This window comes from Frieseomelitta varia, unplaced genomic scaffold, assembly GCF_011392965.1.
Source record: "Frieseomelitta varia isolate USP_RPSP 00005682 unplaced genomic scaffold, Fvar_1.2 scaffold_790, whole genome shotgun sequence".
Lineage (NCBI taxonomy): Eukaryota > Metazoa > Arthropoda > Insecta > Hymenoptera > Apidae > Frieseomelitta > Frieseomelitta varia.
This window is the reverse complement of record NW_025110579.1, coordinates 663,608-688,393: the sequence shown is the minus strand read 5'-3', so window position 1 is coordinate 688,393 and position 24,786 is coordinate 663,608. Positions and strand designations below refer to the sequence as shown.

The window sequence follows — 24,786 nt, the reverse complement described above, 5'->3', positions numbered from 1 at the left end:
GCGCCATCTATTGATAACTCGGTGGTACTAAAAGTAGAAAATTCTGCTTTTAGTACCACCGAGTTATCAATAGATGGCGCCACCAATGCCTCTAAACTGTCAGGTGACAAGTTTTCCACAAATTATGAGAAGAAATTAATTAAGAGAAATCATTTGTGAACATTTATGGTTCGCCTTCGATTTTAGGGACCCTAAGCTTGCGTTTGATGTTTTGCTTAAGTATAGTTTACGTATATAAAGAATGTTTCAATTTTGTTTGCGTTAGTAGTAATACCAGCAGTGAGTGCATAATTACGCGCAAACTATAGTGAATATTAGATTCAGATTTCTTTGCAAACGTAATTGATAACATTATCATTGAAATATATGCTCCTGGAGTGCAAATTTGTGGCTTAAAAAATTAAAATTAATTATTTTCCTTATATGGTAATAGAGCGTTTAGTTCCACCGATCTGCCACAACGCGGCGCTAGTGTAGAGAAATAGAGAAATTTTCATTTGCGAAAAAACCTAATTTAGCGAAATGAATTGTGAACTTTTGTGATCGTATTATCCTAATTAGACCCTTAGCTTTCTTTTCATACTTCATTTGGTCCGTAAAATGCAGAAATAAGTATTTTTTATAATTTATTAGTACCACTGAGTTGCCGCTAGATGGCGCCACCATGTCCATTTTGTGACAGTTCGCACTAATTATGAAAAAAACCTTATTAAGAGGAATAATTTGCGAACTTTTTTATATGCCTCCTTAAAATTAGGCTCCCCGCTTTCTTTCTATGTGTGTTTTGTTCTAGAAAAACGTGTGTGTAAAAAATTGAATTTTTTTCCAATAGATCGAAGAATGTCCTTGTCGCACACTATTGCTTTCCTTGTCTAGCGTTATTAGACAAGGAGAGTAATAGCGTGCGACAAGGACAGATTTATGTATGCGCTAGACAAGGAAAGCAATAGCGTGCAACAAGGACAGACTTATGAACGCGGTAGACAAGGAAGCCTACAGCGTGCGGCAAGGACAGACTTATTCGTGCGTTAGACAAAGAGGACAACAGCTTGCGACAAGGACAGACATATTCGCGAGATGGACAAGGAGGGCAATAGCGTGCGACAAGGACAGACGAATGACAATTCAATGTTAACATATTAGGTTTAATCTGCACTGTTAATAGGATAAATTAATTATGTTAATTAACTAAAATAAAAATAAAATGTGTACATATGTCATCGAAATGAAGACTTCATATCTCCTCTTGGACAACAATAAAATATGAATAAGAAATAGGAAAGTAATATCAAAATCGATACAATTATCATTATCAATTTATTACGTAATAGATCTTATTCTTATATTAAATATAATGTAATGTACAATGGTGTACTTAAAAATGATTTTGCTCTAAAGGAGACGTGATATTAATGCGATCTTTTATAGTTGCTAATAATAAATTTTTAATTTACCTTATCGTTTCTTTTTTTCTCGCTTAAATCAATGACTCAATACTCTTTAACTTCAATAATTACAGGTAGTACGTATTATCAATTGTTTAATCGTACCTTTAAAAAACTAACAATTAATTGTTAGCATAATATGCAAAGGTTAATAAGATCTCTACATTCTACAAATGGTTGCCTCAATTTCTGGCTAAAATTTTACTTCATTTAAAGTGCGAAAGCAATCGTATCAACGATCTTAATTTTTTCTTTTTTTTTTCTTAATTTGAAAGCAAGCAGTCATAAAAAGAAAATTTTAACCGGTTGCGATGAATGTTCAAGACTTATATTATTAAATAACCCTACGTTTCCTCTATTGCTTTCAGTTAGAGATATGATTTCAAACTATAAATTTTCCACTATGAAGAAAAGAAAGGACGCAGTACCATGTCTGACCGATAAACGATCAGAATTCTTTCGATTAGAATAAAATTCCGTTTAGTGCTTGAATTATCATACATAAACACATACATACATACATATACTGCACACATATTAACATAAGAGAAAACTAATATACAATTACAAAGTCAGTTTAGTATTGACTATCTATTTAACTAACGTTAAGGACCAACGTTTCATTTGCAACCATTTTCTACTATTAATTTCTATTACAGAGAATACAAAACATACAGATAAGCTCTAAATTCAAATAAGCTGAGCTACATAAAATTTATGAAAGTTGCAAACGAATTTGGGCACTCCTCGTATGAAGAATCAGAGAAACGAAAAATTCACGCGTTTAGTCGTAGACATCATTGTTTCGGCCGGATTCGGAAATATAATAGTCTTGTATTAACTGTCTGGAATGAAAATCTTGTAAGTGCTAGCTTTTTAAAATGAAACAAGTGTTTTGCTATATCTATTTGCTGTACAAGTGCGTTCCGTTTAGTGTTACTTGAAAGTCTTCGAATCAGAATTACTTAAAAATCCGCGAAACAATCTGAGATTTGAATTATGTTAAAAACCCGTAAGTAAAACAAATCCACAGTTCTACATGTTTTCGATGTGTTAAAAAATTTATACATCGCTGATTCGAATCTTTCTGTTCGAAGCTTCTTTCATTTAAAACCATTTTATAACATTTTATATTTCCCTCGGTATTTTTAGGTACTCTTGCGAGCGTTTTTTGATACCGTATCATATTTCTCTGTTTAAGATCGTAACTACGCAGATTATACGTTCCTTTTTTTCATTTGTATCGCTTCGATGAAGTTCCACCAGAAAATTTGCGAATTTAGAACTTCATACCTACAACAAATTTGGTATTTTGACGCGTGTTCCATTTAGGTCAAAATGATTAATTTCACTTCTTCAATTTTCTGAAGTTTCAACGCATTCGCTGAATTCAAAACGTTTTGATTGATACTTAACTTTTTATATTTAAAATAAATTTCCTTGATTAAACAAAATTCCAAACTTAAGAGACCATTAAATGATAAAAATTTGTTGACCATGGAATAATGAATTTATTTCAGAGGTCAATGTGATTATTTTATATATTTTACATGTTATTAGATGGAATAACTTTAAAAGAAATCATAAAAGAGAATGTATACCACTTTATCGATTTCTCTTGCTCTTTGTTTTGTCAGAGTTAATCAATTTAGCAAATGAACAATTCATTTGTCATTCATATTTTATAATTAGTTTGATATCATAGCAGTGTAACGTACGCAGTAAACATTTTATGAATAATCTCGAAAGCAAAAGTTTCAGAAACATTACAGCGAATCGATCATGCTCCATCGAAACAAGAATATTCATATCGAGACGAGTTTTCAGAATCTAAAAATGCGAGAATAATCTTACAAATAGTCTGTCCCAAAATTGATAATCATTGACGATAGAGCAGAAAAGTCAATTGTAATGATCCTGTTACAATACACGTGTTTTCACTGTTAATTTACTAGTTAGTTTCATTAAGTTTACGTTTAATAATTGTACGATTATCAATTATCGATAATTACTTCAGCGACAATTATCACGAATGAGTAGTCCCTTACGATAAAAACACGTGTTATCTCTTAATAATAGCGTAGTTATAAATTTAAAACAATTTAATAGTAGACTCTCATATGCTTGCCTGGTAATCTTTCATAATCGAACGCGAAACAATTGTGAAATTATTATTATTATTAGTTCCGTATTCCACTTATTACGCTCGAACAAGAACGCAAATTCTTCGATACAGTCATGCAAGTTTTTCATTCGTTCGTAATCAAGAAGATAAAATAGTGCATTAAATCGACATTTTTAAATGGATTGCAACCAACAAAATGGATCGCTTGTTTTCCCATATCTTTTTTCTCTTTATTTTCCGTATTTTTTTTTTTGTTTTCATCTGTCTTTCAATTACGAGTCGATAAATTAACGTACAGTTTATATTCGTTATCGGAGAACACGCTTTATGTTAGCGTCGTTTAGGTTCGTCAACCTAAGTGAGTTGAAGTGGATTTTATTATACGAAGTGTTACATCAAGTAGAGTGGCTTGAGAATAATGATGCAACGAAGAGGAAAGTAAAGTTCCACTCATAAAGGGTTGAATCTATTATATTTCACTTCCATTCAAACACGAGTCCAATAAAATTATTAACACGTTAAGAGCCATTCGCGTGTGGCAACATCTCACTTGCAATTCTCTTCGATCGATTTGTACCATCAAATTAGTACCATTTTCTTTAATATTGGGACTATAAAACGAAATTCTAAAAAATTATTATAATAAGTTATAACTATAATTCTTAATATATAATAATTATATTTTTTGATATTATTTCAATATTATTTCGTCGTTATACCTTCCAATTCTATAATTTTATGAAATTTCATGAAATTGTTGCCTGGTTCTTAATGGGTTAATGTTCAATGACAAGGCTGTGTCAATACCTTCTGGATCTTTAGGATCCACAGAATACTCGGGCAACTTTTCTTTTCCTTTCTTTCTTAGAAAAGAGAAGCCTCTTCATTCATTGCTTTTTACACTGTACACCATTGAACGTTACTTTCTTCTTCGTGCCGCGCCAAGATTCTCCATCTACCCTACACAACTTCATATCTTGATCTCTATCACTTTTCTATTAATTAGAACAACCTGAAGGAAAACGAGGATTCACTTTCGACCTCTGGTTCTCACGATCAAAACGTTCCATTCGATGGTATCCTTGGACGACACAACTATGATCCGAATTCATTTTCACGTCTTCTTTCGGTGTCGTTTTTTTTCTTCATTCTTGTCCGGTGTCTTTGTTCGCAGAATCAACGTTTCGGTTTCCGTTGTGTTCGTAGCTTAAATATACTCAGCGAACATTATCCAATAAGTTACGTTTAGCACGGCGAATAGGAAAGGGAAGAAGACACGCGAGACTCGGTCGATGTTGAGGGCACGCATACGTGCCTTTTGGGCAGGTGTAGGTCCTGGTGGTGGTCCAGTTGTCGTCGACTTCTGCGATCGGCCGGATAACAATATTGCGTTCTCCTGCGTGACAACGATCACAACTTGAACCGCCCGCTGCGCAGACAACGCTTCTGTGCCTCGGAGCCGCGGAGAGATGAACGCGTGGTCGACAATGAATGGCGAACGATTTTCGAACTTTCTTATCGGGAGACTCTATTTCTCTTCCACTGTTTCGGGTCTGTTCATTCAATTGAATCGCGAACTTTTGCAAATTTATAGGAAATTCGACACACGTAATTGTAAAATGACATAAAATGTCCAAATGTACAATACTCGTTAGAACATTTGAAGAATGAGGGGACATACAAATTCTGTTATAGACAAAAGTGTGAGTTTACAGAAATATTGGTGAAAACAAATAAAAAGATACCAATGAAATAAATAATTTGAACAATTTACAGTTTATGTGCAAAGAATGGAATATAATATTTAATCACTGAAATAATTTTTCCATCTGTGTAATCATCTTCATAAATTGAACAAGCAGTCTACTAATAAAGGGCGGGGTTTGGCTTTCAAAAATCTCGATTAATTGTCGCATTGAGATTGATTTTCATTCCCTTTCCCCGAGGCACAGAAGCTGAGGTCTGAAGCATTCGGATGTTCATCCAGGCTTTACCTTAGTAGCGATGTCGAAGATTTTGTCAAGCTTGGCGGCATCGCTGCAGCTGGAAGATGGTGGCGGAGGTGGAGGCGCCGGTTTCGGAGGCGCGTCCGAATCGCCGAGGACGATGTTCACCAGGCAATACTCCATCAGCGCCATGAACACGAAGATAGTGCAAACAGACATAAACGCGTCCACTGCCTTCAGATACGAGACAGGAGGCAGAGACGCTTGACTCTTCGCGTGTTGCGTCGAAAGGGTGAGCAAGGAAGTCACACCCAGCGTTACTCTGGCTGGCGCTGCTTCCGGTTTTATCCAAAAGGACACCCACTACGCAAGATATAAGTAAATAATTCAGAAACGATGTTTATAGAAAATAAATTGTGTCTAAATGTTGTAGAAAGTTGTAGTAGAATGTGCTACTAGGTACGAATTTTAAGGTTTTAGAATAAGATTAATTCGTTATGGGATACTCCGTTTGTTTTCATAAAAGATCATTGTTAGAAAATTATTCTCAGACTTACCGACATGATGACAATCAGACAGGTAGGAACGTAAGTATGAAACAAATAGTATCCAAGTCTACGTTTCAATACGAATATTACCTCGAGGCAAGTGAAGTTACCTAAACATCGAGAGATTTCCATTAACTTCGTACTCTTCGAAATTCTTTCACCCCTAATTAATTCTTCTCTTATTCTTTAATCTACACTTGACACTGAATTGTTTTCAACTTCACTGCAATCCTCAAATTTTTATATTCCAATCATGCACTCAGTTTTACGAAGGTTTTATGAATTTATTTAGAATTCTTCATCGTTCGTTTGAGCTCAAGATACATTTTAACTTTAGGAAAATACGAACGAGTCAGAAATAACCAGAAGAAATTGTTAGAGTTCACTTACACACTAGTCAAAGTATAAAATTTGAAAAGTAAAATTAGAGTAATAGGAAGAAGTTTACAATACAACGAAGAACACAAACTTACGAAAAAATCTCTAAAAATAAACGCAAACTTCTCTAAAAAATTATTTCTCAGATTTTCATCACTACGATCGAAACGTTAAAATCGCAAAAACGGGTGAGACGTCAATAGTGATCGAGGTTACAAACAACACCAACGTGCATTTCATACAAATTCAACCAAAATTCACTTTCAATCAATGTCGATTCTTGGTTGACGTAGCTGCACGATTCCGAGGCATGTTTGAAACAGTTAATTAGAAAGAAACAAAAAGAGCGTCTTCACTTACCAGTAGAATAGACCTGCGTGCAATCGGCCGTGTAATTCTTAACCAGTTGCAGTTGCGGCAGCTCGATGTTCTCGTCGACGACGAGTGGCACGTCAGGATCCCACTGGAAGATCATTTCATCCGTCGTGTGCGACACTGTTGACCGAGTTGTTTTGTCCTTGTGAAATCGCGCGGCATTCGCTCCGCGAAAATTAAAGGATTATTCATGCGGGTCTACGATGCCGTTTCCAAATGAAACACGATTGTTCGGTCACCTTTCCGGTTTGTTCAGCGCGATTCAACACGACTCTGCCGCTAATATTGCACGTCTCTCGAGAATTGTTTCTCTTTCTCACTATACCCAGCGGCACCGAGTTTTCAATGGAACGACTCATTGACACTTTGAACACGTGATTGTGTGTTTTCAAGGGAATCGTGAAATGGAAAATTGGAACAGAGATGAAAATTTATTACATCGTAGAGTGGAGATAAAACGTGACTACGCGATAATCGAACTACGCGGATTTTCATCTGGTCGTCCGATATTAACTATTAAATTTTTATATTACTGTCAGTCAACAATTACATTGGGAAACTGATCACGAGCCGTGTATAAAAAAAAAAATTTATAACGAGGATATCTTATAAATCTACAAGTTTAAATCTAGAGTAATAAGAAATAGTCGATTGTTTGAATATTGCGAAGAAACTGTGTTAGAGTTGTTAAAACTTCATTTGAGAAAATAATCTAACAGATAAAACAAAATTTCTAGTTAGATTCTATCTCTTTAGTTGTGTTCGTAAAAGCACAAAAACACGCAGTCCAATGATAACAATAGAGAGAAATAGCAAAAAAATTCTAAAAATAGTGCACGAAAGGAATAGCAATGAACTTGAATGGAAAAATTGAAACACAGATGTGGAAAATGAATCGTTGTGTTGAGGATAAAGTGAAATGTATGATTATGATAAGAGATACATGAGGAAGTTACACCTAAAATTCTACTTTGCTAAAAAATATAAAGTGGAGCAATTTAAAAGGCGGTTTACTAGAAGAACGTCACTCACAACTTTCCATTTGTAGTTTACACTCCTGCGTATCGTGGGGATAGATCAGGAAGTTCATAGCACAAGATAACTTTAACGTTAATCTGAAACATTGTATGAAGAGATTTTATTTTCTACGAAAGTTAAATTGAGAAAGAGAGCGGAGATATTATTAGAGAAAGAACAGGAATGAAAATTTTATTTACTAAAAAATCAAAATAAACTGCTACTACTATTGCTACTTGTTATAAAAGGAAGAGAAGTGATCGAAAGAAGGGTTGAGAATCTTGAAGCTTATTCCTTACTTGACCATGTATAAAATAGTCTTGTCTTTGTACAACCATAAGTAATGATTCGGTATGGTCATCGTCTGAAAAGTCACTGATTTGGCGTTCTTGAAGAACGAATCCGGTCGCCACATATTTTTTAACCAGTCGACTTCCAGTAATCTTGAATTGATATATACAAATGATAACTTGTTGTATATACTTGTTAAATTAATAAAAAAAAGTCATTTGAAAAACATAAAATACGAGAAGATATATTTAACAAATTTTATGACGAATGGAATGTTTTTTTTAAATGAAATTATGATACATACCTGTATTCAGACGTCATATTTTCTGGTAATCGTAGCCTGTTATCTTTCCAAGTTTGAGCGAAGAATATATCAGCTGCGTATGTCTGGAAAAGTAACATTTTAGTATCAATTATTAATTAAAATCTAGATATTTGATAAAACTAACAAGCTACCTTTCTGAATTAGGTTATCACATTTATATATCTCAGAGTAAACTTTTCGAAATTATTTATAACAATGCAAAAATCAACACACAAAAAGGTTTGAGAAATTTCTTCTAAAATCTAAGAAAGAAATTAAGGAAAGCAATCTAATTGAGGCCGAGTATAAAAATAAATTATATTCGTTGAAATTAAATTAAATTGAATTTAAGAAAATTTTTTAGTTATAACAATGTACCATCGAAGTCTCGTCTATGGAATCAAGGCCCATAACAGTGACATGGAAATAAACAACGGTCGCCTGCCCGTCCTTCTTTGGTGGTCGCATTTTATCGTACAGCTTAGGATCTTCCGGCAGAAGATCGAAGAACTCCAAGCTCCTCCTGAAATATCGAGTTGCAATTTCAACGAAAAACTTGAGACACTTTAATCGAGTCACATAAACTTTGTTCAAACATTATAATCGAAACAAATCGAAATTATCGTTACATTCGCCGAAAGTTTACGAAACGAAAAAGCTCGAACGATTAAAACACGCAAGTAGTTAATTTTTTCTCGAATTCACATTCGAAAATACGTTTCACTGACGTTTTGCTTTTCCGCGTCGCGAGAGAAGAACGAGATTTCACTATACGCGAAACATACGAAGTGGAAAATGACAACTGAAATGCACAAAAGCTCGATATTGCTTTTTACCACTCTGTCGCGTACGTTTATTACACATCGTTGATTGTTTCTTTGGTTCTTTTTTTTTTAACATATTAAGTACATTTTAAAATACTATACAATATATACGTATCTACGCAACTGTCTGGATTATCAAACGATTATTTTGGCACAAATTTATTTTATCACACGTTGGACACTGCACTTTTCACTGCAATTTTGTTTTAACATTTCCGTGTTTCTTCGAAAATAACCCAAGCTCTTGACGATGACGATTTTATCGTATAGTACTTCACTTTCGATTTTCAAAATTCAAGATATCGAACAGACGTGATAGATTTTGATTTTTGGAGAAAGTATATATGCTTTGACATTAGATTTACTGTGTGTACGATATTAATTCTCCTTCTTACTCTACCATAAAAATTGATTATTAATCTTCTAGAATTGAAATTGATGTAATTATAAAAAAATTCCTAACAATTTAAAAAAAACTGATCAATCAGGAAAAAGTACAAAAATTCTGCGTACCCGTATAGTTGTGTCTCATTTTGTGTCATTTATTAAGAGAAACAATTATTAGTTTAATAATATTAAAAATCATACTCGATAAAAGAACAGAAAACTTTCATTTCGGCAAAACCGATAAATTCTAGAAAACAGAGAGAAATTACAAACTACAAATATAGGAAGAAAGACTCGAGTTATAGCGATACTTCTACACCAGAGAATCCCACATCCGTAGGAAACTTTCCCCTTACCATCCAAATTTATCTTCACACGAAATACGAAAAATAAAACTAAAAAAAATCCCACAGTTAAACCTTTTCGACCAGTCGTGTACGTGTCGGTAAAATACCAATATTCCCGAGAATCTCGTTGCAAGTAGAGAGATCCAAGAGGAGGATCTGTCCTTGCGGAGGAGATTGGCGTTAAGATGGCCGACGCGATGTCGGTCGGGAAAACGGAAGAGGAAGAGGCGGAATCAGCCTCTGTGAGAAGAATCTTACTGAGCGTCCGCGGTGCGTCCGAGCAGGAGGAGAAGCACGACCGAGGAAAGGATTGCGGAAATCATGCCGCCTCCATGCGTCTCGTCCATCGACATTCTTCGTCGATCGCTTCTCAGCGCATCTTCCTCGCAGTAGAACGAGTCAACGACGAGTCGAGCGAAGAGGCAGCGGCGAAGCGTGCTGAACGTGGACGTAAGACGAAAGACGAACGACAACGAAGGGGAAGACGAAACGAAAAAAGAAAAGACTAAAGAGTGTTGTTCGCCGCAGCCGTTGATCAGGAGATAGGCTCTCTCTCAGCTGGCGACAGCGAGCGGCCGCCTCTTTGCCTCTTTCTCTCTCTTTTTTTCAGTTTCTTCCTTTCTTTCTTTTCTCTCTTCCCCCTGATCGTTATTCTCCGAGTCGCGAGGACGTGCAACTGTCGACTGACTTCTTCAAACGACTTTGCCGAAGCTGCAGAATCCTCATCGTCGCTTCGTAGAGAGGCAGAGGTGGAGGTGGATGCTCGTTGGTAGCGGCGGTGGTGGTAGCGACGGAGGTGGTGGACCAGCAAGCACCACCGCCGAAGCCACACACCGATATACCACCTCGTTCGCCACCCCCGCCGCTTCTTCTTCTCTCTTAACTCGATACAGAGGGATGAAGAAACCGGGGGGGTAGAGGGGAGAAAGAAGGGGTAACTCTCTCTCGCGTGCTTGGTGACGTATAGAGAAAAACGAAGACAGGGGGTTCGGAGAAAGGGTTGAGAAAGAGAGAGAGAAAGAGAGAGAGAGAGACAGAAAGCGAGGATCGGCGATGTCGAAAGAAGTGGTGGTAATCCCCGGTGGGTCCGTAAAGCGTGACGAGATGGTTCCAACGACACGAATTTACCCCAATGCGGCATGTTCGTGGCATCCTCCGCTTCAGATGGATGCTGTAATCGCGCGCGATTCCTAACACACTCCAACCACACCACCGCATGCTAATTGTCACGATGACTGTAAGTACGGGCGAAGAATAACGAATGGGGCGGGAGGGGGAGGGGGAGGGGGACCACGCGAAAGGAATCCGTACGCGTTTCCTTTGGCATCAACGAGTTATAACGATGTTTGATTCATCTGGAGTTTTCATCGTCTCGCCAATTCCTTCATGTTAGATTTGTCTATTAAAAAAGAGTATTTGGATTATCTTGGTGATCTTGCGAAACTGGGAAGGGAAAGAATGATTTAATTGTACATATGTTTTAATTATACGTATATGGAGAATCGAGTCTACTACCTTAAGTTTCTTACACAGACTTGTTGATAAAATGGCACGAATTAATTTTTTGTGCTCAATTTTCTATTCTGTTTTTTACTCATAAGAGCCATCTAAAAACACGGTAGAAACGTGTAGTGAAGACAAGTAAATTGTTTTTATTGCTGGAGATTCATTGGCAGAATTCGTTGCTTCACGATAAAAAACGTGGTCTATTCGTTAGAATCCTCTACGGAGATGCGCGTAACGAGTGGTGAAGAGCAGAATATCAAAGCGCCACTTTCTTTGATGTAGTTGCAACTTAAAGACTCGAACAAGCAACAACCATCTCAGTTCCTACGTTCTTTTAACAAGATCTCTAAAAGCAAAAGAAGAAAAAATAAAGAAATATTTAACGTGACGATGAATCACTTTTAATTGACATAAATATACGAAGTAATACATTTATTTGATATACTTTCTTTTCAATGTATTAAAATCACAACGCATCAAACTTTTTCTATTTCTAATCATCAACGGTCATTCCTTAGATTATGAAATACAGTCAGATTCTTTCAAAGATCAAAAGATTAAAAAAGGAAAAGAATCAAGTACAACACACATTTTCCTCCAAAGAAGAAGATAATTGAAAACTTCCTTAACCACGGCCAAGGCAATGAATTTTGTTTACCGCATACATGCATTCATAATTTGAAAAATGCGAGGCAAAGACGGTCTCTCATTATGACTGCTTCAAACTCTCGAAACCAAGTGCCACGCGATCATCGAAAATCGAAGACCGAACGGATTGAGAAAACGAACCCAATGAAAAATTGAAAGGTGAAAACACGGGAAGAGGAAAGAAGAGAACAGTGGAGAGGAAGAACGTCACCGACGACGACGACGACGAGGAGGAGGAGGAGGAGGAGGACAAGGAGGAGACAGCAGAAGAATCACGATGGAAAGGAAAGGAAAGGAAAGGATCCTGCAATCTCTCCTCTCGCTCTCGCCACCCTTCTTGAGAGTCACTCTCAGAGACGTTAACTACCGTGCTATTTGAAGACGTCGTCGTCGACCGACGGGACACGCCGCTCGATATATCGATCCTCGAAAATTGTGCCGCGAATAGAATGCTACGTGTTCGCGTCGCTCGTGCATCGTGAAGTGGCCGCTCTTCGAGAAGGTATATATACACGCATGAGCATTCTTTCTCGCGCGCACACACGTACACACGTTCGCTCTCTTCCTCCCCGAAACTACGTATACAGTCTTACAAGCCACTGGACACTTGCTAACTTTAAATACAAGCCTCGTTAAATCGGTTTTATCACACAAATTTGAACGTCTTTTTCATTTGAAATACTTATTTGATCTATTGAAATTAAAAACATTCGTTCTCCTTTCTTTTCTTAACATTGAACGTTTTACGTCGCGTCTCCTGCAAGTAGTAATTAGCGACGGTGTCAGATTGTTGGCCCAGTTGTTGGAGACTTAGATCATGTGGTGTAAATCGTATAATGTCCTTTAGATATCGGAGGTTTCAGGTTCTTATTTCTTAATAACAATTATTCTCGTTAAATTGATGATAGTGATAAATATCATTAACAGTGGAGAATCATGGATCAGCGTTCTATCTTGAAATGATACTTCTACCATATGACACGATGAAGGGAGATGAAGCCGTGGCCGGTCTCATTAGTACCGGCACAATTAATATTATCTTCTTCCAGCATCTTGATATTCTACGTAGAATCGTAACTCGTGTCACAACCAATCGTAATTCGTTCACAAAAATTTCCGTGACCGAATTTCGTAGATTTATACTTATACGTACGTTCAACCCGTTGAGGGCTCGTTGAATTTTTATCGTAAGGCGATCAATTTCTTTACAAATGTCATAGATCTCATCATTTAATTTTATTTCTTAAAAAAAATTGCAAATAAATCGCGGATACCCAAATTTAGGTGCTTCAAAGACGTGTTGCACCGAAAATAGAGTATGAAACATAAAAAAGTGGGAAAATTAGCATCATCGTGTAATTAAATTAAATAATACTTGGTCAGAGCGAATTTACTTTTACCTTGACCTCGTAGTATTACCTTGGGAATGATAAGAACGAATTCCTTTTCCCTTCGCTGATTCTAAGTCGTGGTATCGACCAGTCTCTTTGAAAAGCGCGTTTTCCACAATGCCTTTCTAATTGTCGAGTACTGGATGCGATATGGCAACACATTGGCGCAGACATTGCTGCGAGGTGAATTCCTTCGAGAAAGAAAATCATCGAGAGAGAAATTGAGAATTTAATTTATTCCTTCCTTAGGAGGGATTTTATTCTTGAAATCGGTATAATTATCGGAGAATTTGTTCAAGTCATTTCTATTATATTACTTGAAACATATTGGACTAGTGGGGTTCAATAAATTTATTAACTCCTCTTGAAATCTCAAACATCGTTACCTTTTTCTACTTTTCATCTTATGGAGATAATCGGTATATTTTGTGTGGTTCATCGACGATTCGTAAGAGACCATGAAATACCTTTTCTCGTCAAATTTCTCATAAATGTATAATTTATTCGTGGCTTGTATTAAAAAATACGGATAAGCATAAGTGAATAGCGAGATATACAAGCATTCCCAGCGATACACGAGGGATACACGAGGAGCGATACCTCCTCCTCGTGTATCCCGAAGGATTCCCTTATTTCGGTTAGAATAAAACCGATATTTATCGGTATCCTCCGGTTCGCGGCAGCGAGCATGACAAGCGTGACACATGCCAAAATCGGATATATATTTCGATGCGTCTGATGACGTCATTTTTCGTGGTACTGACGTCGATACTGCAGCTGACTGCCGTTAAGAAAGGAAAGAGCCGAGAAATGGATTGCTGAAGGAGCGGTTCGAGTGGTTCGCGGCATTCTGCTATTCCCAGTTGGGCGTTGCAGGCCCAATGACCTGATTGTCGAGGCTAAAAAGAAGCTGCTCTCGATGGTTCGTTACCACGAGCTCCTCCGACACGAGGATCATGTCTGCGGTATTTCCAACAGGGAAAAGTGTCCCGGCCGACTATCGCCGCCACTCTCGAACACGGAATTCATCTTTTTTTTCCAGTGTCTTCGACACCGTTTCATCCGTGTAACAATTTGTTTCACCGCTTCCAACGACAGTGTCGACGAGACCGTGAATTGGAAATCTTACGCGATACTCTGAGGATACGCGGAGAGAGAACTTGGATAATTGGCTGTAGGATGTGTGTAACGTCGCAAAAGTGCAGATACAATTTCTCTTTGGTTGGTAATTTGGCGTGATTGAGAGGTACAATGGAATATACTGTAGATTTTTAAATTTTCTCTATATCTATATTCGTTCTCAACTCTTGCGTAGGAGAAATGTAATCTGTTATTCGATATGAATTATTCCTGGAGGTTTGAATAGTTTTTAGAAGTGTAATCATTCTTAAGTACTTTGTGAATATGACAAATTTTTCAGAGGTTTCCTTCTCTTGAAAGTTTTTAACCCCTGCACAGAAGGAACATGCTCCTAAAGTATCCACAAATTGAAATGTGACAAGTACATATTATCTCAAATTCTCAAGCTTCTTCCGATATCTGAGACACTATGAGTCATATTAATTAAAAAGTACAAAATTTTTGTAATTTTAAATTTATCATTATTGATCAGTTCGACTTTTAAGAAACTCATATTTCTTTCTACTTTAATATACCAACGATAGCAATTTTCATTTTGTGTTTCTTCTGCATGCTTTCAAACATTTCCTTCTTTTTTTCGTGCCGGGTGAAGGTTTCCGGATAAGGAAGAGCGATTATCGGAACAAGATCATCGTATTATCGAATTTAATGATCTATATTTGGCTCACTCGAGGAAGAACGCGGGGAAGAACGTTTAAAAAATCGAACTTGTCTCAAGAGGCCGAAGTGTTGTCAGCTTCTCTTCGATCACCAACGGCGAAGCATTTACGTCAAAGACTCTATGACGTCACTAAACGAGCTAAAGCGTTAGTGAAAAATGTTAAACATCTAATATCTTTAATTCTTTCATCGAACAAATTATCCTTGTCTTCGAAGAATTTGTAAAAATTGTTCGCATTCTGAGAGAAAACGTTGAACTACCCTTTTAAATCTTACTAGAGAGCTTTCTACAAAGAGGTGATTTTGTGTCAAGAGAACAGTAGATAATAGATCCTCTGAAGATCAAAATATAGAGAAAATTTCAAGGTTGTGTACGTTTTTCTTTACATTCTCGAACGATGAAGAAGAATTTTGAATATCTAATTTTTCTCATAATCGGGAGACTTTCATTTTGTAATAGAAAATGAGAGACTTTTATATCTATCGCGATGCAAATATAAATCTCATTCTACTACACTTCAGATGTCTAACTTTTCTCAAGTAATCAGAAATATTCGTGTAAGCATAAAATCATCATAATATAATCAAAAATTTTATGTATCAAGCTTCGTCTAAATTCAAAAGAATAAATTCTCATAAAAGCAATCAGTTTAAGATATCGGTGGATTATTAAAATAATTTCAACAGAGTCACTGACGTCGGTACTTGGAGTATATTTCATCGTGATATCATACTTGGAGAAATACTCGTAAAATACTCGGCGTTGTGACAGTGACACCGTGTTTCTAATTATAAAGGAACTCGTTCGGCGAGAATACCGTACTATCTACAATCTTCGAAAATATAAAATGTGTCTTCACCTATAAATAGGCAGCTGGTACTTAATGGGTTAAGCATCGTGTTGCCAGCTACGCGTATTGATCTCTTATGTAATTCATTCTGTTTTTTCACCTGATCATACCATTTCTCTTCTTTCTTTTAATTATACGCTGCCCGAGTATATCAACTGCGTTGTAATTAATAAATCAAGTACTGTCGAGCATCGCCAGTGCTGTCTTTGAATTAACAAGGAAGCAATCTTGTTAATACATCCCAATGTGTTAAAGCACGTTCACTGAAGATCTTTTTATCCTACTGTCGCAGCTCGATCTTGAGAAATGTAACGAATGTAAAATCATTTCTAAATAAATATATCCTTATTCTTTATAAGAAGACTTCGTATATATAACGCCATTTTCATTCCTTCCTCTTGAAGAATCATCTTCACAGTGTCTTTCCACAGTACATGTATATTTTGTAACATATTTATGTCAATTTATGTCAATTTCATTTTAGAGGAAACACCCTCTCACCCCAGAAAGCGCCTTCTTCTTTCAATAATTTCACTGATCCAATTGGTGTGCAATAACACAAATGAATATTTAGCTAAACAACAAGAAACGTCACAAGTTATTGTGTACACAGTAGCGTGTCATTTATCCCCTAATGAATCCGCTGGAATAAAAGTTACAAAGGATTAAATAAAACGGAATTGCAATTGGAATCAGAATTTCCACCGCCGCGTGTCGATGTAAATACATAATGTGCGCAATTATCGATGCAAAAAACGATCGATAAAATCGATGAACGTTGACACAGAGTGGTGGTCAAACGAGATTAGGGGAGAATCGGGTTGGATCCTGCGGTCGGATGTACACGATGACACACGTCGTGCCGTCGCTGGTGTTTTTGCGAACGTCAGCTGAGGTACTCTTGGCCGAGGCACGTCGAGAAGTACGGTCGGGTGTGGAGGGACACCGGTCGGGCTTAGCTTGCCGTTGGAGGAGCGTTTCGAGGCAGCTGGAGACGATGCACGATAAGCACGCCCGTTCCTCTTTCTTCTGACCTCACGCCGTTTTTCATCCCCACGGCTGAGCCGAAACCCACCCCCTCAGCGGACCGCCTGCCTATTATTTTCGACCGATTGCCAATTGTCGTGCAACTGCCGACGTAGCTGCTCCTGCTGGATGATTCCGGTTTGCCGCAGAAAGGTAACAGGACTCCTGGAACCCGTCGCTGCCACTCGATCCTCCAATTTTCACTCTTTGCTGCTCCACCCTCTATCATCTTCTTTCCATCGTTCTTTCTTGGTTTTATTTTATCGATGGTGCGATTGAAGTGAATTTTTCAGGAGACGTACGTAGAATGGACCTCAAGGAGTATTTGTAATTATGGTCTTTGAGTAATAGTAGTTTACTACGTGGTAGTACCTTCCGACGACTATCAGAATTGAATACTATGAAAATGAAATATAAATCTCGGTAGAGAGACACTTCGTCAGGAGACTTACAGCAATTGTACTTTGAAGTCGCTTTGCTCTGTTCTCTTTTTCAAAGAAGAAATGTATTGATATATCAGTATCTCGTTAATTTGTTCCACGTTGATCTATTTTGTGATTAAACTTCGATTTCTGTATACAGAACGTATCCTTTACTAAAATTGATACAGTATAAAAAAGAAAAAAGGAAATTGGAAATGTAGAAATGATGGTAATAATCTACCTAGAGAATTGCGACGCAGACAATTATCGAAACTGTGAAAAGAAGAAAGTTTAAAGAGAAGCAATAATCGATCGACGATCGAACTAATAGTTGGTGTTGAACGATGACGCGCAAGATCACCCCGTTACCTCGAGATTTTTGAGGTCGATCACGTCCTCGTCCCAGAAACCCAGGGATGAGGATGCACTCTCCGTTTATCCCACGGAAAATGGCATACTCGGCTACTTGAATTAATTATTTCGTTGCGTCAAACATTTGACATTTCTCTAAGTGTTTACGCTTGTCAGATTACAGAATCAACTGATTCAACCGCGATTCAACTAGTTCTTCTCATAATCTATCACCAAATAATCGTTTTTGGTCATGCCTCAAGCCTTCTACGTTTGCTGCGTTAAATCATCGATGGATAATTCTTTATTTATAACGTTTCAATTATTTCTCGTTACCTGCAGCCGAATTTTCGAGTTTCCTCTCGACGATGAAGCTGCCTGCAAAAGAAAGTCCTTGAAAAAATGGCACAGACGTTCGCGCTTTTGTCACGTTGTCGGACGAAAGAAACAGAAATACTTGACAATAGTAAATGCTTTAATACGTATCTAAAATAAAGTATTCGAAATTGAACGAGAGCACTTAGGGCAAAGATCTGGGAAAATGTGATGGGGAACAAACAGACGATAAAAATCCAAGCACACGACAACCCTGTTCAGCCTTAAAATTTTATAAAACACAATCGTTTGCGCGCAATATATAATCAGTTCGTCCAATATAAACCATCGTGAAATTTTCCGTGGTAATCCTTAGCGTTTAGGAAAACATAACATAAAATAGAAAAAAACTCACACCTTCCTTTCTCCTGGTTTTCATCTTCAATTCATTTTTCAACGCAGTGAGTCTTCGAATCTAGACTCGATCGTCCGAATGTGCTTGTACAATTAGGGTAACGCGATGAATTCGTGAAAATTGTCCCCGTACAAATAGTAGTTACGCGTTTGATTAATCTTCTTCCCTTCGAAACGAAATTACGAAAATTTCTTTCTGCGTTGTCGATCGAATTCTTTCCCTCTGTCATTCTTCTTCTTTCGTTTCTGCGTCTCGTTGCAACGGACCGTATTCATTGCCAGTTCGCCGTCTCGACAGCTCCAAACATTTTCACGAACATCGAGTGTGATTGTGTCATACGCAATTGTACCATTAAAAAAGTATACGCGATCCTTCCAGACTTGAGACACTTGATCAACACACGGCTGCAGATGTTCATATATTTATGAGTATAGTATACAAACATATATCAAAATATTCGAAGTAAAATGCTTTTCATAATATTTTACTTACATAATATCAATCTTCGTTTCTTTACGCCTGTAGTATAACTGCATAAACGTCTGCAGTCCGAGAATCTTTTCATTTAATCAAAAAAATTTATACCAACAATAAAAGTCAAAGCACGATAGATCATTACGAGACTGCAGATTTTTATACATCTACATACATGAAATCTGAACATGCAAAAGTACACAGAATAATAGCGTATAATATGAAAAAAATACACAAAATATCAAAAGTGCAGTGCTTTCTGAAATATTTAGTACATAAGTACCAAATATTCTACATTCCCGAAAGTATGAAATCTTGCATAAAAATCCGCATTCCGGTCATTGCACGATTCGCTGAAGGAATATCAAGCGAAGATTCACGTCTGGAAGGACCGATGGGCAAAAACCATAAGTTACAATGACAGTGCTGACAAACGTTTATGTTATTGTACAAAGAAACGTGTGTACTGTACCCTTGACTATGTAAAACCAAACAATTAACCGTACAAGTGGAAACCTTTTTTTTGATCTTGATATTTTTGTACTCTGCAAGCGTACTGCTATTCATTTGGTAACTCGTATCTATGGATCATTGCGTTTCCTTCGAGCATCAATCTTCAAAAATCGTCAAAAAGAAAAAAAAGAAAAAAACATAGAAATGCACGTGGAATTCGAAACAATGAAAGATTTTGATTTTTGCTTCAAGTATTTAGATATTTTTATATACAAAGGAAGAAACAAAGAAAGACAGTTTGTAGGTTGATAGCACGAAAGTTGAAAGAAACACAGTAAATCCATTGGAGTTCTGCTCGAGATTGATTCCCGTGAACTTTACAACATATCGAGATATTCGCGTTTGATGAACTTACTTTTATTACGGCGTTATAAACGATCGTTAACATTGAGTTTCTGAAAACACAGAACAAATATCGATTACTCTGTGGATATACAGCATGGACTGAGCGTACAAACGTAACAGAGATTTTATTTTTAATAAAGTGAATTTAATATTGTGAAATTTAAAGAAAATTACTCGTTGGACAGAAAGAAATGGGAATGTACTCTATAAACGAAAGAAAATTTTCCTTCCTTCACGAGAGATTCAATCTTTCATCCTTTTGACTTCGTCCCCGCTTCTCAGTCCACTCTGTATTGTAAACATAAAACATTTTTCGAACGTTGGCACTTTTGAGGGGCAACTCTAAAGAAACGCGAAAGGAATCGGGCCAAAAGAACACATTCATTCCATTCGCGCATTCCCTTTGGAAACGCAATTAGTTAAAATATCGCTAAAAAAGAAAAAAAAAAAAAAAAGAAAGAAAGAAAAACAGTGAACGGAACGTATGATAAATTTTAAAGAAATAATTGCTCGATAGACCATGGAAAAATAGCTGTTCGCGATTCTCTTCGTCGTTTTCAACCTCAATGAGATACATATCGCATAAAAGACATTGCTAGCGAGGTCGAGAAGCGTTCAAGAATATCAAGTTCGACGTCTTGCACGCTCAGACGGACAGAGGAAAGAACAAAACGAATGTTCGACAAAATACGTAGAATATTCAGACACGTTTCATTTCTTTTCTTTTTTTTTTTTTTTTTTCCTTTTTTGTTTTTCCTTTACACTCGAACGTCAACGCTTAAAGTCCCTTGTTCGTGTAACACAAATCGCAAAGATCCTCGCGAACCCACGTAAAAGCTTTATAAAAATAATTATTGTCCTCCTGAGTTTCAATTTCTCGTGTCTCTGATTAGCAAAGAACGCTCGAAGCTTTCTGCTCGACGCGTCCAATTAAAGAAGCAAAACGAAGAATGGTCGAAAGGGTAAAGGGTCTGAGGACTCCCGCGTAATGAATCAGTCGCAGAAAGTCCGTGAGCGAGAACTCATACGAGAAACGTACTCTACTTACATAACTCTCTTAAGGCTCTCTGTTGCGATTAACACGTTCAGCATCCAATGTTAGAAATGAGTTCAGAAGCCACACTGATCAACTCTGTAAATTGAAGCATCGGAGCATAGAAAAGTGTTATAAATTGCAATCACTGCTTTTTTTTAGACGTTCCTTAGAATTTATTATTAATCGTATATCTATGTAATGAAATAAAATAATTAATGAAATATTAAGTCAGTCAGTTTGGCATCTGAAAGTTTCCCATCGTCCGTATATTAATGTTACTCAGCAAAACTGTGAACGTGTCAATCACATTTGTAGACTGCGGAAATCCATGCATTCACGACGAACGCGAATATACGAAGATATGCAAGAACGTGCACAAATACAAAGATCTTATAAAATATCAAAAATAAAGTTCTTACATTTAGGAAATAAAACGTTCTTCCGTTCAAGTTGAAGTTCACTCAATTTGTAAAAGTACGAAACTGCATGAAGAGCCGCGGTCCAATCGTCATCAGGTATAGATCTCGATCGGTCGATTCGTCCTTCGACAGAACGCGTTGCGCTATATGCGTGTACGATAATTAGACAATATAATAATTTAACGACGATCATCGTGCGACTTGCTAAAATGTGCATCGCGTATCGGAGCTTGCGAACTCGCTTTATAATCCCTATAAAAATGAATCACTCGACGACGTGAGACGACGTTTTTTAGAAAGTAAAAGGTAGAAAAATATATTGCATACGCCGCTTTACCCGTTTCTCTCTGATTTTGTGCCGCGTGGAGATACACCCTTGGAAATCATTCTTTCGTCCTCTCTGCATTTTTCTTCTATCCTTCCAGCCCTCACTGATTTCGTCCGCTGACACACGCCGAGCTTTGTCGAAACTTACAGTAAAAGGGGAATGCAAAATTTTTTTTTTTCAACAATCTCTACCAAGCTTCCTACGCTCTCTTATCACGTTTCTTTTTTCTTTTTTTTTTTTCTTTTCTTGGATCACACCGTTCAATCCATCGAGTTTCCAATGTTTCATGCACATCATTCCTCCACGTTGTACTGACCCTCGAAAAAAGAAACGATGGACCCCATTCGCTTGTCCGCTTTCGGAAAATCTACGTTCTATTTGTACTTTACGGTTTTACACTATCGAACTATTCTTCAATTTATATTTCAATTCGTTCAACGTAACAACGATAATTTAATTCTGAAACCGGATGGGACGAAAGAAAATATAGATAGATAGAAGCGGGTGATCATTCGTGTGTGTGTGTGGTAAAAAAAAAAAAGTAATTATAGACTGCTAAATGCAAATCGTGTCCTTTTGGGATACAATTTTGCCAGCATTGTTCTTCAGTTTGCCGAAGTTGGAGATATAAAGTGGTACAAGATGCATTGATTTTGGCACAGTATCCTGGAATAAGACACCAGTGCTGACAGTATGTTCTAGAATTAAATATATCGGTTTTTACATAATACTCAATATCATTTAAAAAGCGTAAATCGAATTTTTCAAACTTTTAATTCAATCAATCGCACCGACACGATATAAAAAGAAAAAAAAAGAAAACATAATTTGCAATAACTCAGAAATTCATACGAGAAAACAAAACTATTCTGCTCTTAAATCATAGTTTCTTTATAACTGACGAAAAAAGAAAAAAAAAAATGAAGATACAGAGAGAGGTTCGCCCAAAATTGACAATGCGGGGTCCATCGCGATACAACGCAGTAATAAATTCTTCCTTCAGTAGACAGAGCACCACTTTCATTCACGGATATAGTAACTTTCTACGCGACTATGATACGCTCGAATAAAAAACCTCGCTTATTTAAAGCAGACCTTCCACTGTTGCTCCCTCCCCACTCGTAAAACTCCGTCTCAGTCTTCTTTTTCTTTCTATTTCTTCGAAACATTCGCATTCTCTTGTATCGCGCTTGCATTTCGAAAGCAACACTCGAAGGGCCATCGTGGCTGATCAACTTCGTGCTAAATTGCTTTCTCGAGTCCGGAAGACGCAGATCGCGAGCACGAATACCTGAATATCTGTTCCTCTACTTGTTGTTTCTCTACTTGCACGACTCTGAAAAGAAGCGGCCGCCGAATCGTCTCGTTGCCGAACGTTCGACAAACGGAGACACCGGCACGTTTTATACGTTCGCGCGGCTAAATCTCTACCCTGTATACATTTCGCGCGAACGTACGCAAAAAAGAGAGAAATAGAGAAAAACAGAGAGAAATAGAGAGAGAGAGAAAGAGAGAGAGATTCGCCTTCGATATCACACTTTTCATCGTTTTCGTGCAACGAATTGTGCGATCGCACACCTCTCAACTTCGATCTCGCCGTTCTGAGGAAACCATGTCGAGCTGATTGAATCCTGTCAGAACGAATTGTGAAAACTTTATGCGGCCATTATTTCCCTTTCTTTTTTTTTTTTTTCTTCTTTTTTGTTTGCTTTTTCTCTATGTTTCAGACACGTCTCACACTTACAAACCTGCTCCCGATTTGAACTTTTACACGACAGCGTGTAACGCGGGAATAGTCTTTTTGGCTGGATCGTAAAAAAAGGGGGGATGGTTCCGAAAGGATCCGAGGAAAATCGGCACATATAGAGAAAGATCCACGGCTCCCTTGTAGCATATCTGGCCATTCAGACCACGCAACATTCTTCTCCGCATTCTTTCGCATAAAAGCAACTCGATCACTCGCGTATAAATTGATCTCGTCCGTACAAATGTGTGACACAAACGCTCTGTTCTCTTGATTTCTGGATTTTTTTTCTTTTTTCTTGTTTTTAGATTTTTTGGCTTTCTCAACTGTTTCGGTGATTTTTCTTTCTGTTTTTTCTTTTCTTTTTTCTTTTTTTTTTGTACAAAATGTTGCGGTTTCCTTCGTCTTCTTTCTTGTTTGCTTTTGTTATCTCCTTTTGAATATTCGTAATGAAAATTGGTCGTCGAACGATACGAGAGGCAGTCATCGGATCTTTCCTTCTTTTCGAGACGAAATCAGAAGTGATATGGAAAGAAGGTAAAAGGACTCGAATGAAAAAAAAAACATATATGTGAAACGTGTGTGTCAAAAAATTTGATACATACGAGACGAAGTATTTAAAGCGCTTATTACCAAAGTAGAATAAAAATCATTCTATAGCATGTATATAGAAAAATTTACAATATTACTGTACAATTCTTAAAATAATTAAAGACAGAAACAAGAGAGCAACTTTTTTTTTAAATAAAAAAAAAACACACCATGACTGCGACTCGTATAATGGCATGAAACGAAAAATGATCGAATAGTAATCGTAACATGTCGCAATGCCGTTACATTTCACACATACAAAGACTAAAACTGTTAAAAAAAAAAAAAAAAAAAAAGAAAGAAAGAAAGAAAGAAATGCATTGATTATGAAATCAAAGAACTCTTTTCTAAGCTCCGTAATAAGCAGCAAGTCTCGCTATATATAATAATAATCGAATCTCGCGCTTACGCTTAAAGAGTATAAAATGCAATTGTATTTTTTTTTTTTTTTTTTTTTTTTTTTCACGTTTTCTTCTTCCTCTTCTTTCTCTTTTTTTTTTTTACTTTTTTATTTTTTTTTTTTTTTTTTTTTTGGTTTTGGAAGTAGAATATTTTTTCGTTTTTTTTTTTCCTTTTTCTTACATCCATCACTCGGTGATTACCAAAAGCTACGTAATATACGAA

General features: G+C 36.9%; 1 protein-coding gene across 4 annotated transcripts; it reads right to left on the bottom strand.

Annotated features, from left to right (window-relative positions):
• Nucleotides 1–4,435: 4,435 nt before the first annotated feature.
• LOC122535959 (glycine receptor subunit alpha-3) lies at nt 4,436–13,812 on the bottom strand. 4 transcript variants are annotated; one of them, XM_043667906.1, is made up of 9 exons: nt 13,561–13,812; nt 8,808–8,952; nt 8,430–8,512; nt 8,134–8,277; nt 7,850–7,932; nt 6,803–6,937; nt 6,074–6,174; nt 5,565–5,879; nt 4,436–4,966 (listed from the first exon to the last, which is right to left on the bottom strand). In XM_043667906.1, the coding sequence occupies exons 1-9, from the start codon at nt 13,740–13,742 to the stop codon at nt 4,778–4,780; spliced, it is 1,377 nt and encodes a 458-aa protein (XP_043523841.1). In that variant the 5' UTR covers nt 13,743–13,812; the 3' UTR covers nt 4,436–4,777. The 4 variants fall into 4 exon arrangements, with proteins under 4 accessions (XP_043523841.1, XP_043523842.1, XP_043523843.1 ...); XM_043667907.1 differs by having other exon boundaries at nt 4,436–4,933; XM_043667908.1 differs by lacking the exon at nt 13,561–13,812 and adding an exon at nt 10,246–10,798.
• Nucleotides 13,813–24,786: the final 10,974 nt, after the last annotated feature.

Coding starts and splice junctions, on each gene's coding strand:
- LOC122535959 (XM_043667906.1), bottom strand. CDS start 13,742: ATGATTTTCTTTCTCGAAGGAATTCACCTCGCAGCAATGTCTGCGCCA. Junction 6,938..7,849: donor TAAACTACAAATGGAAAGTT/GTGAGTGACGTT, acceptor CTCGGTCAACAG/TGTCGCACACGACGGATGAA. Junction 4,967..5,564: donor TCTTCGACATCGCTACTAAG/GTAAAGCCTGGA, acceptor GTTGTCACGCAG/GAGAACGCAATATTGTTATC.